The sequence below is a fragment of the Phocoena sinus genome, chromosome 10 (genome assembly GCF_008692025.1).
Source record: "Phocoena sinus isolate mPhoSin1 chromosome 10, mPhoSin1.pri, whole genome shotgun sequence".
In the NCBI taxonomy this organism is placed as follows: domain Eukaryota; kingdom Metazoa; phylum Chordata; class Mammalia; order Artiodactyla; family Phocoenidae; genus Phocoena; species Phocoena sinus.
The window spans coordinates 3,447,652-3,462,718 of record NC_045772.1 but is presented as its reverse complement, the minus strand read 5'-3'; the positions used below and the strand labels follow the sequence as shown (position 1 = coordinate 3,462,718).

The 15,067-nt window shown below is 57.3% G+C and overlaps 1 protein-coding gene across 1 annotated transcript in view; it reads right to left on the bottom strand.

Moving 5' to 3' along the window:
- The window catches only part of CELSR1 (cadherin EGF LAG seven-pass G-type receptor 1), a 144,626-nt gene that overhangs the window by 86,732 nt on the left and 42,827 nt on the right, over positions 1-15,067 (bottom strand). The window contains exon 2 of the mRNA XM_032644381.1: positions 5,202-5,840. Coding sequence (XP_032500272.1) covers positions 5,202-5,840 — 639 coding nt within the window. The remainder of the gene's footprint in view (positions 1-5,201; positions 5,841-15,067) is intronic.

Below are 15,067 nucleotides of genomic sequence, written 5' to 3'. Positions count from 1 at the left end.
GTCTAATGTGGGGGTGCAGGGTCAGTGTACCCCGGGACGATGGAGATACTATTACTCTGATGAGAGAATTCAAGATAAAACTCAGAGCTGGAGTAAGAATCAGAGAAGTGCCAGAATTGATTTACATTTTTCCCCATGAGCAGAAAAGATGATTCGATTTTTACATTAGAAGTTTCTCTTGGCCTTGAACCTACACAAAATATCCTGGCCCTGGGGACAGTCGGGGCCCCCAGCCCTGCTGAGGTCACCCCGGGGGACAGTCAGGGTCCCAGAAGCCCCCCTCACAGGATAACTGGGATACCCCATCCTGGGGCTGTTAGCACCAAGCTCAAACCCAGCGTCACTGAGACTCTCCTAAGCGGCCCCTGACCCTCTGATCCCAAAACCAGGCTAAATCCAGCTGGGGCACACCCCTGACGACACAGGGTCCAGCAGCCTGGATGTCCGAAGCCCAGGGACAGCCGTGTGCTTCACGCACAGAGGCAGGACTGTTGGCTGGTATTTGCCGAAACACCCTCTGAACCCAGACAAGCGGCTTGGGGTCTAAACACAGAGGCTCAGGAATGAACGGGACCCTCCCCTCTGTCCCCCCCGACACGCAGATGACCGAGAGGTCCCTGAAAGCCCTCCTTCCCCGGTGACATCAAAGCTGCCGCCTTCTCAGGAATGCACCCCTGGGCCCACGTGGCTGTGACATAAACCACTGCCCGCTGCTCTCATCCTGGGAGGATGTGTGTGAGGAAGGGGAAGGGATTCCAAGGCAGCCGTGGGCCGGGGCCGCGTGGGCACACGGCTGGGCAGTGACCCGAGTGGAGCTTGGTGGGCACACCCACCAGCAGGACAGGAAGGGACACAGCGGACGGAAGGGGGAGCCCCATCCCCTCCAGCTCAGCCACGGAAGCGGCAGAGGCTCCGCTCTGAGCACAGCACAGAATCCCAGAACTCCAGGACGTCTTCTGAGGCCTGCGAGGAGGAATGGCCCAGTTAACCCCTGACCCCGTCGTCCCGCGTGGGTGTTTATCACATGCCTACTGTATGCCCGGCACGGGGCTGACAGACAAAGATGCTGGACACAGCGGGGAGGGAGCAGACAGCACCAAGCAGATGTGGACTCGAGCTGCCGACCTCTGCCGTGGGCGAGGGGCGGGCGGAGGAACGGGGACACGGAGGTGACGTTCGGGGGGACGAGGGAAAGCGCACTCGAGGGGCAGGGCCCCGGGGAGAGGAGCCGGGCATGGAAGGCGAGCAAGGGGCAGTGGGGTGGGGTGGGGCCGGCCCCTGAGGCTCTGGAAGGAAATCCCCGGGGCCCCCCACCCGGCTCTGCATCTTGGTGTCCCTGAAATGGGTGACAACTGTCCCTACCTCATGGGGCTGTGACAGGCACGGGGAAAGGGCCTGGAGCAGAGCCTGGGTGGACACGTGCTCTCCGCCACGTCAGCGAGGAGTGATTAGACTCTTTAATTAGGGAGACGACGCATCAAGAGGCCACAGGACCCGGACGCAGAGTCACATCCAGAGGCTTGCCCTGGACGGGTTTAGTCCAGTGTCCTCCTGGGCAGGAAGAGCTTCCTGCCACCCCCTCGGGTAACAGGGTGACGGCGAGTGAAACCCTCTCCCTGGGGCCACTGCTCAGCGACGGTTCTCCTTCTCACCCATCACACTTCATTCAGAACCCTGCATGCAGAAGGTGCTTTTTAATAGATGCTGTGGAGTCAAGGAAGCAAGAGAAAGGACCCAGTAAACAGGCAAGCCAGGCCATTCCGCCCTCGAGGAATCCACAGGGCGAACAAGCCTGAGCTCAGAGGCCAGAGCACCGGGTTCGAATCCCGACTCACCCCCGCCCGGGTCTAGAGCAGGGCTCCTCCCTCCACCACAGACACGAGGACCATTCTCTGTGAGGGGCGGCCTGTACCCTTGGGGGATGCAAGGCAGCACCCCTGGCCTCCAGCCACGAGCACCCCACCCCCAGCTGAGACAACCAAAAACACCTTTGGATACTGTCATGTGTCCCCCGGGGGGGCAGAATCACCCCCGCTGAGAACCTCTGGGCTAGAAACTTTAAGGTCCCGTACCACAGTCTCTCCATTTATAAAATGGGGACGTACAGCTGCCAGGAGGATTGGGGTAACAGTGTAGCATCATCTGGAACAGTACAGCACGTTAAGTTCCCAATAAGTACTATTTGCAGGTCGCTGCTGTCCTGAGGGTCCTGGAAATAAGTGGATCGCACCCAAAATGAGAGCAGAGCAACCAACGCGCGAACAAGGCGCCAAGGAGGTTTCCAAGATCGACGGTCACTGTCCAAGGAAGTTGGGGAAACTTCCAGAACCTTCCGACAGCAGGGACAGCGCTGAGCTGCGCCCTGAGGTAGGTAAGGACAGAGGGATGGCAGGTGCGGGGGTGGGGAGATGGGAGGAACGGGCTACGTCCTTGGGGAGCTTAACCAAAAGCAAAGCCAAAACCAAAGCTATGCTGTTCACAGGCCGGAAGACAGAGGAGCCGGGACCAAGGAACCCGGCACACATGCTTGTCACACATGACAGTCGCTGAGCTGCGCCTCGATGCCTCCAGTCCTTCTGTCCCCGTTCCCTTCAGAGTGGGGTCCCCTGCAGACCCCCGCCAGGCCCCCATGCAGAGCCGTGAGAAGGGGAGATGCCTTCTCCCTGCAAGGACGGGGGGGTCATGTTCCCTGGGGCCTCGGAGCTTCCCTGAGGCCAAAGTGGACTGAAGAAACACAGGGGAGCTGTCGGGGTATTTTTCCAGCATCAAATTCATGAGCTTTTCCTGAAATTAACTGATATCTTCCTTCACCCAGCTTGTCTCCCATCTGGCAACACAGGAAGCCAGGGTCCTCCGGAGGCCTTGGGCCCCTTCCAGCTTCCCGCCCGCCAGGCCCGAGCTCGGCTTACCAGGGAGCAAGTAATAAAACCCTGGCGACGACAGCACGGCTTTCACCGCGAATAAATGGGTTCAATTACCTGAACCAAGAGAGCAGGGCTTCAAAGGAAGAAAGGAAGAAAGAGAGGAAGGGGGACCGAGTAAAAATAATCAGTCTGAATCAGTCTTATCTCGGAGGGAAATACATATGATAATTTAGTACCAAAGACATTCAAATTAGCCCCCTGCCAATCAAGACATTTCAGTGGTGATGACACAGTGGGTCATTCCCAGGCATAATTTCTCTAGAAATGACTCTGGCGATGAAAACAAAATTTGAGAACTCTGGAAGTCCTTTCCACCCAATGGGTTGAGGCCTCTTTGGAGGGGATCCAGGGTCCACGGGTCCCTAGCGTCCTCTACTTATCCTGCCCAGACACGGCCCCAAGCTCACATCCGGGACTCCTGGAAGCCAGGACTGCTGCTGCAGCCACGAGACAAGCTGGTGTCCTCGACCGAGGTAGACCCCACCCTTCAGACCCATCTTCAAGATGAAATCACCAGATTCTGGGGGTGCTTAGGGGTGTCCCCCACCAGGTCCCCACCAGGGAGAGGGCCGGTCACCTTGGGGGGCCCACCTGATTGGGCAGGGGTAGGTCCGCTGCGTGCACTGGCCGGGCATATAGCAGGCACTCAACTAATACTCCTGGAGCGAGTGGACAACTGATCACTGGCTGACTCCCTGGAGGGCACCAGGCTCTGTCCCGGGGCCCGGGGCTACGGCTTCCCCACTTGAAGCAGGAGTCATCCGCAGAAGCTCTCCCCCATCCAGGCCACGTGGCAGGGAGGGGGACAGGGACACCAGCCCCGGGGGGGACGCTGCTCCACCGTGAGGGAGGCCGACTGTGCTGCGGCTGGCACACCTGGTCAGGCACTTCAGAAGAGGCCGAGATGCCACCTCAACGCCGTGGAGAGGGAAGGGGAGGAGGGAGAGGACCCCCACCCGCGTGGCACGGCTCCTCGGCACAACCAGAGCCCCCTGATGACTCAGGCGTGGGCTTGGGGGCTGGAGTCGCCTTTGCCTGCCTTCCCGGCTCACCACCAAGCTCCAGCGTAACCAGGAATTTAGGGATAACACTTGAGAGACCGCGGGGAAGAGATCTCCAGAGCTGGACAGGACGGATGGACAGGCAGACAGACACAGACGGGCGAGGGGAGGAGAGACACAGGCAGGCGATCGAGCCTTTCTCGCCGCAGCGGTGCCAGCGGATTACAACCAGGCTGGTGCTCAGACGCGGTAAGCCGGGGCGCACACCTATCTCCCCAGGCTGCCCAACGCCCCCTCTTCTGGCTGGGGCTCCTCCCTTCAGATGCAAAGCACCACACGGCCGCCTTCCTCTCTCTGTGCTCCCACCCCAGGCTTACTCCCTTCCTGCCCGATGAATACCTGTTAATACTGTAAGCCCCATCCTAGGCTCCATCAGTTGCGCTGCGGCCCACACGCACGGAAACCATTTCTCCAGTGTTTACACCAAACACGTCAACCGAGGACACAGTCCGCGGAAGACTCTCAAAACCACCTCCGGGACGAATCAGGTCCCACCCAACCTCAGAGAACTTTCCAAAAAGACAGATGGTCACCATCTGCAACAGTACACTTGTTTGTCAAGTGGGCCGTCCTTCTATGTAACAGACCATCGAAGACCAAAGCAAGAGCATATGTTTCTGTACTGCTCTCGGCGGGTTTTTTATTTTTAAAAACAACCGTTGGCTGCCTTTAGAGCAATTCATCTTTGTGACAAATCAGGACGTCTCGAGGTAAGTGTACCTTCAAGGCAGAGAAGGTGAGTAATTTCTACAGTGACAATGAGGCATGAGAAAACCAACAGTTTTTCCAGACCCAAGTGATCAGAGGCTCACAATTTCTATCCCAGTTACCACACTGTTTTCCAGTAACCAATTAAACTCGAAGTCCGTAATGAACTGCTTTAAATTTGAAGCCACTTATAAAAAGCACATGTCATTACATACATGCAGACTTTTTAGGTGGCTCTGGCACTATCACCCTCCTCTTGCTGTCCTTATAAAGAGGGTGGCTTAAGTGGCACGGGATCAATAGACACCTCGGGGCTGTGCTCCACAAGTGGAGCCAACGCCCAGGCCCATGGTCCATCCTTTGACCCTGCCCCCGAGGAGGGAAGTGGACAGAGGAAACCACCTGACACCCTCCGACCTGTGGACTGGGGGCCTCGTGTGAAGCAGAGGTGACCCGGGGCCGCCCCACCGCCTGTGCCACCCCGGGACCCACGAAGGCTGACGCGTACCTGTGAAGTCCTCCTGACACTCGCAGGTGTAGCCGCCCTCCCGGCTGCGACACCGGCCGTGGGCACCGCAGGGGCTGGAGTAGCACAGGTCAATCTCGGTCTCGCAATAGTCGCCGGTGAAGCCGGGCGGGCAGCGGCAGCGCAGCCCGTTGACGGGATGGATGGGCCGGAAGAGCACAGTCGGGGAGCTGATGAAGGGGGCCGAGCTGTCGAACTTGAGCACCGACACGCACTTCATGTAGTTCTCGCACGGCTCTCGCAGACAGATGTTGTCGTCGAAGGGCAGGACGCGCTGGGTGGACACGGCCGTCAGCAGCGTCCGGTTCAGGTAGATCTGCTCCTGCAGGTCCTCCGATGGGAAAAACTTGTCCCGGACGCCTCCGGGGAGCAAGGCCGAGAAGGTCACGTTCAGGATGTTGGAGCTGACGTCCGTGTCGTTCTGAATGTTGAAGACGAAGACGGCGTCCTTGGTGGTGGACAGCACCGTGGCCACCCCTTCCACGAAGCGGGCCAGCAGTGGGGACAGGAACTTCTCCTGCGACATGTTCTCCAGGCGCACGGTGATGCTGTTGGTCAGCATGTCGTCCGTGATGACGGTGACCCGCAGGGTGCAGAGCGCCGCCACACTGTGGATGCCGTCTGCGAGACACAAGGGGGCGTCACTCGGGGGCCTGCCTGCCCAGTCCCCACCCCGGCCCGACCGGGAACGACACCCCCGAGCCCCGTGCCCTGCCCCGACCCACCCATGACCACCACCTTCACCCCACGTCCCAGACCCCCTTCCCCTCCTTCCACACTCGGCTCCCATCATGCCCGTCAAGCTCAGAAGCCCCCAAAGGAAACCCCCCAACTGCTCATCAGGGCGTCTCAACAACCACCACGATCCAGCCCCCCAGCCTCACACGCTTTGCTCCAGACACGTGGGGACGCAGAGCCCCTGCTTTACCTCCTCTGCACCTGTTCCAGCCACTAGGTGACCCTGCCCATCCCCCAGCCCAGTTCAGACCCCACAGTGTCCAGCACGGTCCAGCCCAGGTACGGCCTTGTCTTGTGCAAGGCTGGCAGCTTCTCCGCTCTTAGCTGTGACCGACTTATCTCCAGGCACCCAGCACACAGGACAGGACAGCACGTGCTGCTTCAGAAAGACACACAAGAGGAGGCTGCATCTCAGCCAACACAGGTGAACCGCTCACGAAACGAGCCACTTAGGACTTGGGGACTGAAAAGGGTGGAGTATTTGGGTTACCAGGTTGAGCACACCATAGGTTCCGAGCCCAGAACCAGAGGAGCTGTCCAGGGGCCGCCACAGGAGCTCTGCTCACCATGGCCACAGGGCAGCGTCATCACCTCCAGGGCAGCCCTGATAGATGCAGCCATGCTGCCCAAAGGGCCTTCACCTGCCTCCCAGTGCCCGGCCCCCCACATGTGCTCTGGGACCCGAGAAAAACCTGGCAAAGTTCACATCCTTCTGGCTCAGCTCAGATCCATGTCCCTGCAGCCCTGATGGATCCCCCCATGAGCACACCCACCCCAGTTTCCATGAGGCGTCTGGGCAAGCCCGTGAGCCCCCGGCGGGTCCCACCCCTCTCGAAGCTGTAGCCCAAAAGGCAGGCTTATTTCCAGCTTACTTCCGGGAAGCTGGAGGAAAGTCTTAGGACCACTGAGAGGATGCATTCAGGTGACACAACTTGGAGGCCATCTTGTCACTCTGGACCCAGCACAGTCCCCACCAAGGCACAAGCTTGCAGGGAGCCCTTAGAACAACGGGGAGCAGAGCACAGAAGCTTCTGCGCCTGGGACTGTTTGCCTCAGATGCAGGAGCCACAAGCCACTTTTGGCGGGGGGCACCGCACGCCACAAAACTTGTCCAGACAACGGAGAAGCATAACTGCTCCACAAGTCACAACACATTCAGGGGCAAACCTGAGATTCCGAGGGATTCTGAGAGAACCATCATCACCCCATTTGAGAGGTGACAAAAACTGAGACCCTGGGAAGTCAAGTTTCACGAACACATGCTTGGTGGAGGGGGGCCCTGGCTTCCCCCCAGTAATTACGACCATCGCCTAGTAGGTCAGGCACCGAGCATTACTGTTCCATCTGGTCCTCACGATAACCTGGCAAAGCCATATTTTTTTTTTTTCTTTTTTTGGCTGCACAGCATGCAGGATCTCAGTTCCCCGACCAGGGATTGAACCCAGGCCCCCGGCAGTGAAAGTACGGAGTCCTAACCCCTGGACCACCAGGGAATTCCCTGGAAGGACCAAATCTGAAAGAGGAAATAATATTTGTATGACCTTGTTGTGGGGAGGGCACCCCAAAGGCTGGTGTAAAACCCAAAGGCCGGCGAGGTAAGGGCTCAGCTCTGTGTGCAGCTTCCGCAGAGCAGAAGGTGGATGCTGAGACCGTATCTGCTGCTCGTATACAAAGGACCGTTACTCAGCCGTAAAAGGGAATGAAACTGGGAATTGGAGAGACGTGGATGGACCTAGAGACTGTCATACAGAGTGAAGTAAGTCAGAAAGAGAAAAACAAATATCGTACATTAACGCATATATGTGGAATCTAGAAAAATGGTACAGATGAACCGGTTTGCAGGGCAGAAATAGAGACACAGACACAGAAAACAAACGTATGGACACCAAGCGGGGAAAGCGGGGTTGGGGGGGGTGGGATGAACTGGGAGATTGGGATTGACATACATACACTGGTATGTATATAATAACTAATAAGAACCTGCTGTATAAATAAATAAATAAAATTCAAAACAAAACAAAACAAAGGGCCAGTGGCTGGAATAAGTAATGAGGAAGAGAAATTACGGCAAAAGATGGCACAGCCCATACGGCACGAAGCCTCAGAGATGGCACCACCCTCCTTCCCTCCCCCACACGCCACCTACACCCAGGCAACAGGGCACATTTATTCACACTGTGGCCACAGCAGTTGTCCTAAAACATTGGAATGTCCTAAAACATCCTAAAACACTGTGGCCACAGCACTCATCCTAAAACATCACACCACTCCCTTGGGGCCCCCAAAGGCATCCAGGATAAAACCCATACTGCCTACCCTATCTTATGGTCCTATGTGGTCTGTCCCCATCACCCTCCCTTGTCTTAGAGACGCCTCGCTGCCTCAGGGCCTTTGCACACTTCATCTTACTCCTGGAACACCGCCCTCCTTGTCGCCGGTGGCTGCTCCCGGGGCCACCCGGGTCTCAGCGGCATGTCCCTCATCAGAGGGGCCCTCCGCAGACCCCATGCTCTGCCACATCCTCACTTTAACTCCCTCACAGGAGCGGCCGCAAGCTGCTTTTTATTTGTTCATATCTGTCTCTCCCCGCAGTGAACCCATGAGGACCAAGAACTTGTAGGTCTTTTTCCTGCTGTGCCCGTCACTTCTAGAACAGTCCCTGGCACTCAGAAGCTCCTGGATAAACATTCAGGGAAGGGAGGGAGGGAGGGGAGAGTCCCTCTTCCAGTGGCATCTCTTTAACCCCAAGACTGACACTGACACACACAGCATCAGAGCCTCCATTTTTCCATCTAAGCTATTTTTCTGTGGGTGTTTCTTTTCTCTTTTTTTTTGCGAAGGCCCATTACAATAACATAGGATATTGTTTGTTTCCTGGTGGCAGTTGATAAGAAACAACCTTTTAATCTTAAACCACACACAAATTTGTTCTGGTCCAAGATTCGAGGGTCATGCTGATTTTAAGCTCCAAGTTCAGGCCGTCTGGGCATGCTCCAGGCTCTTCTGCCCACTCCCTCCCCGGGGATGGGCAGGGAGCCCAGGAAGGCACGGCATGGAGGAATGCCCAGGAACAAGGAGCCACGTAATGACCAGAAAATAGCATTAAATATTAACTCACATCCACCGTGCTGCAAAATAAAACACGCACCTTACTGTTAATTTTACTGTTAATTTCTTTCAAGACCATGGGCCGTCCTGGACTACCAGGTCCTGGAGACAATGAATACGCTCTGTGCTTAACTCATCTGGGTTGGATTTCTGAGTTGCCACGAGCACAAATGCGACTGCCCATCAACAGGGAGCCGCTGAAATAAAGGACGGCTGTTCTCACCCTGTAGCTCGGCTCAGAGAAACCCGCTAGGTGACACTCGCCTCCACTGGTGTCAGGGCAGATCCAGACAACGTGATGTTAAAAGGGAAAAGTAAGTCACTTTTCACACGAGACAAAAAAAATACGTTTGCACACAAATCCAGAGAGCCGTCGGCAGGGACAGCAAAAACTTCAGTGCTGACAGCGATTCTATCTGGGTCGCTGACTTTGCTTTTCAATAAACTTTTTATTTTGGAGCAGTTCTAGATTAACAGAAAAATTGCCAAGACAGTGCAGAGCGGTCCCGTCTACCCAGCATCCAGGTTCCCCTGCCATTAATACTATTATGACGTCAGCGTGGGGTATTTGTTAGAATGAATGAAGCGATACGGACACATTATTAACTGAAGTCCATACGCCACTCATACTTCCTTGGTTTTACCTACTGTCCTTTCTCTGTCCCAGGACCCCACATGACACAAGTCGTCCTGTCTCCTTGCTCCTCCGGCTGTGACGGACTTTCTCAGACTTTCCTTGTTTCTGATGGACCCTGACGGCTTGGAGAAGTACTGGTCAGGAATGTTGCTGACATTTAGGTCATTTTCGCTTCTTCCCCTAAACTTTCTTGTATCGTTTGATTCTCCTGCCCGAGCATCCATTAGGTTTATCACTTAGAAGGCTGTTTTCATTTTGGAAAACACAGAGCTCACCCAGAGCTCCCCCCAACCTGTGCTGTAGGCACTTCGTCCGTATCTGGAAACAACAGCGCGGGAACCAACGTCTCCAAACCGGGCCAGCACAGTTTCCACGGCTCTCCCTAGGAACGGTGAGTCACTTCATTGTCCCTAAGTCACAGCGGGAAAGAGACAGAACAGATGGCAGAGCAGGGCTGTGGGGTGCCCACCGGCAGGTGCTTCCCGCAAAACCCCCGACGGTGCAGGTGAGGGGGGCTTCGCAGGTCTTCACGGAGGGTGGGGCCAGTCCACGCGTCCAGCTCTGGTCAGAGGACAGCCGTCGTCTACAATCTCATCCTTGTGGCCCGCTCAGCCCTAGGGGTCTCGGTGCCCAAGGAGCCGGTGGCCCACAAGGGGGCAGGGGACACAGCCGAGTTTGCAAGAGGCAAGACAGGAGGACCCCAGGAGGCAGCAGGGAGGGCAGGGTCCACGGAGGAATGGACATTGTCACACAGTGGAGCGCAACCATCTTCCCAGCACAAAACGCGAAAAAGCAGCAAGGCCTGGCCAGTCGGTGGCGGGAGGCTGTGTCAGTCCTGGGGCCGCAGCACAGCCCGAGGCTCACATAACTGATCCTCTCACAGCCTGGAGGCCAGAAGTCCAAGATCAAGTGTCAGCAGGGTCGGCTCCACGTGGGGTTCGGAGGGAGACTCCGTCCCGTGGCTCTGTCCCAGCGTCCAGTGGCTGCTGGCGGTCCTTGGTATCCCCAGCTGGAAGACGCCTCACTCCCGTCCCTGCCTCATCGTCACGTGGCCTCTCCCCACGTGAGTCTGTGCCCAGATTCCCTTCTGAAAAGGTCACCAGTCGTTGGATCAGGATCCACCCGAATCCAGGAGGTGTCAGAGCTTAGCTCGATCTCGCATCTGCTCAGATCCAACCTCCAAATAACACCTATGCTGAGGTTCCAGGGGGCCGTGAACTTGGGCGGACGCTACTCCACCCCGCACAGATGGGAATGTGGGTTGGTGGAGACAAGGCCACAGGGGCAGGGGAAGGTCCTGTGACGCTGCCGCCTCTTGGACCCTTGGCGTAGGGCAGTGGGGGGTGGACGCAGGGGAAATGTCCATGGTGCAGACCTCGCTGACCCGGACGGTGCCCCACCACTGCCCGCAGCGGCTCTGCACCGACACCTTCCACGGTGCCGCCCCTCCAGTCCTTGTCACAGCCCGCGAGGGACACCTCGGCTGGTCCTGCACAGATGAGGACACCAAGGCACAAGGGAGCTGACCAGCAGGCCCGGCCGAGATCACTCAGGCAGCAAGTGGCAGGCCCAGACCGACTGAGTCTGAGCCCCTCCAATGTTGGGCAGAGGGTCCAGAGGACTACGGTCCTGGCTCGGAGGGTCCACATGGAAAGAGGCCGGCTTCTGACCCGTTATACACCTGCAGCCTTGGGGACAACGCGGTGAGGCAGGGCCACCAGCAGTTGGAGAAGAAGCGGTGCCAGGAGGGACCAACACCCCTCGCCGGCGTCTTGGTCACCCCATTCCACACGCACCGTGGTCTAACTTGGGGGGCTTCTCCGCCTCCTACCGCCAACGCCCTGCCAGGCCTGGCTGGCACAGCCCGTGACGGTGCAGTAGGCCGGCTGCGGCCACATCCACTGGGCACTGTTTGCCGTCCAGCCGGTTTGACACAAAGGCTGCCCTCCTGCCCCCTCCCGGGCCTCACCAGGGGCAGGGAGTGCCTGCCGGCCAGGGTGGATACTTTGAAGTGGTTTCCTTCCCGGGAACAGGGTGATGGGGGTTCGGGCCTCAGTAGGGCAAGTGCTGGTGTCAGGCCTGGCGGGCACGCTGGCCTCAGAAGACGCTGCTTATCCTGCCCCCTCCAGGGAGGAGGGGCCTCAGGTCTGAAGGGGAGGGCCCCATTCAAGCACCAGCATCTCAGGCAAATCAGACGATGCACTTGCTCTCGACGCATCTACGGTCCCTCCTTCCCTGTCCCTGCGCACGCCGGGACCTCGCCGACAGTGGCAGCCCGCGCCTTGGGTTTCTCCTCCTTTGGAACCCATGTCCTCGCCCTGTCATTTCTACCATCGTCTCCCCTCAAGTTGCTGGAGGCGGGGTCCTCACTGCCCCTCCCCTGCAGGCCCCAGGCAGCCCCCCAAAGCCCACCCCCACCCAGGAGCCTGGGCCTGGGGAATGCTCCCTGACACAGAGCTCATCCCCTAACTCCTGTTTCAGGGGACGTTCCCTCCTACAGGGCCCCGAGCCTCGGCCCACTGCACCATGCCCTCCACCTTAGTATCTGAGTCCCTTGGCCACTCTTCCTTCACCTGAAGTGACCTCGAGCCCCCCACCCTGACTCCTCCCCCGGCTCCCTCCTCCAGCTGTGACCTATCTTTGCATCCACACCCCACTCAGAGGAGGAGCCAGGCCTGGGGTCCAGGCGTCAGTGGGGACCCCAACCTGCCTTGCGGGGGGGGCACCCGGGCCAGTCCCCTCAACCTGGCACCCGCTGGTCAACCATGACAGCTCGTGGGGGGCACTTCCCTGGCAGTCCCGTGGTTAAGACTCCGCGTTTCCAAAGCAGGGGGTGCGGGTTGGATCCCTGGTCAGGGAACTAAGATCCCACATGCCATGCAGCGTGGCCAAAAAAAAAAAAAAGAGAGAGAAAGACAGCTCAGGGGGCTCAGTATCAGGCAGCACGTACAACCCACCTGTCCGGGGTCCCGGGCCTCGCCACCGGTCACTCACTGCACACCACGCGTCTAGTTTACATGTGAAAACGGATGCCCCAGACTATCCCAGGAGCCCTGAGGCACACACATGGCTCTTTTAAACACCAAACGCTGGCTCCCTGCTGGAAGGGCGATGCCCCTCACCAGGGGTGTCCCGTCCAGGACCCTCACCTCCGCTGCCCCTCCTGAGAATCCCAGCGGCGGCAACAGTGCCCTTCCTCCCTGCGTCCCCAGCATCCACGCGCGCGGGTCCTCCTACTTCCACTGTGACATCAAGAGGATGAAACGGGAGGCTGGGCCCACATCCCCACAGCCACAGACGCACCCACGCACAGCAGCTTCAGGTAAGCTGTGTGCAGAACACCCAGCCTCCAAGCTGTACTCGACAGACGATCCGACATACCACGTCAGGGGATCCCGGTGCCAGAAACATCTTCGGGAAGGAAGAAAATGACGCGTTAGGTATATTTTTGTGACGGGGCCATGTCACGACCCCTCCCCAGTCCTGCCCGGTCTCCCCCTTAACTTGGTCAGGGACTCCTAGGAGCAAGCCCTGCTCGGCCCGTCTGTAAGGGGGGCAGCGGCAAGGGCACCCCCGACGAGGATGCCAGGAAAACCCCCGAGACACTGGGCAGGAACAGCCGGCAAGCACCCTCAAGCACTCGGAAAGCACTCAATCAACTCTCCACGTGGCTACCATTCTTAGTTACCACCCCAAATAAAATATAACCAGGTGCAAGAAACTTGCCATGGCCGTAAGGAGCCAGGAGGGAAAGAACAAACCCCATCTGAACGCGGGCCCAGGCCAGGCTGCAGGGTCCCCTCAAGTCATCCCAAAGCTGGGACATCACTGCTCCAATTAAATGGCAATGCGGGCTTCCCCGGTGGCGCAGTGGTTGAGAGTCCGCCTGCCGATGCAGGGGACGCGGGTTCGTGCCCCGGTCCGGGAGGATCCCACATGCCGCAGAGCGGCTGGGCCCGTGGGCCATGACCGCTGAGCCTGCGCATCTGGAGCCTGTGCTCCGCAACGGGAGAGGCCACAGCAGTGAGAGGCCCGCGTACCACAAAAAAAATGGCAATGCACATACGGGCACCAGGAAGCCCACGCATGGGTAAAGGATGCGCAATTTGATGTTCGGCTTTAAAATATCTCCAGCTTCAAATCCACAGTCATTGAAATTAAATATGTGATTCGATCTTGCCACGCTATTCTGTTTCCGAGCACGCTTATGGACCCAGCATCCTTCCTCCCCTCCAAAATTATAAAATCCTAGCAATGACAAGAAATTATTCTCTCCCAAGATACGGAGAGAGGAGAAGAAGCTGCATCTCCAGACCACCAGGATCAAGTGAGACACATTAGGAAATGCCTGACCTCAGGAGGCATGAGGCCTGGGGAGACCTTACAAAGGAGGGGGATCCTGGCACCGGCTACGATGCGGATGAACCTCAGGATAGTGTGCCGAGCACAAGAAGCCAGTCACAGAAAGACAGACACCGTGTGATCCCACGGAGATGGGGTGTCCAGAGTGGCCAGCTTCACAGAGACAGAGGGCAGACAGTGGGTGCCAGGGGCTGGGGGAGGGATGGCGGGGGTTAGTGTTTAATGGGGACAGTCTCAGTTCTGCAAGATGAACAGGTCCAGCAGACGGACGGTGGTGATGGTCACACAACGGTGTGAACGGACCTGACGCCACGGGCCTGTGCACCTAAAAACAGTTAAATGGCAACTCTGACGTTATGTAAATTTTACTACAATGATAAATAAATAAAAACGTGAGTACATAAATAAACATGAAGGGAGAATGAAGAAATGAGAAAACAAGCTTTCTTCTCTTGTCACTCCCACTTTTATTATTTACTCTAAAACTGCCTGATAGAGTATAACATTGATTCAAGCAATGCGCTCTCCTAATGTCACGTATGAAATAAAGCTCCTATCCAAGGCCAAAGCTAGTATCTAACGCAGCATTCCACACCATTAAGTTGTTCCATGAGAAGCAGCTCGTCGTGTCCATGCTGGATGGAACCTTCTGGAAGACTGAAGTGGTACCAGGCCCCACTCCCAGCCGAGTGCTGGGAGCAGAACAGCCTTTGCCTTCAGAGCCGGGTGCCACCTTCTGACCCGCAATGATGGTGAAGATGCTGAGTTACTGCTTAGGGGGAGCTAGAGCCACCACCAGCTGTTTACACGGTCAACTAAACACTGCGAGAGAAACCAGCACATGCCCGCAGTGAAAACACACCGGCCACTGCCGGCTCCGATGGGATCACACCAAGAGTTTCGTCAGGGACCTTTGTCGTTCCTGGTTTTTGTTTTATTTCAAGTACTGGCTGAACAATACGTAGGCATCGTTGGCCGAACAGGAACCCAGAAGTCTGATCTC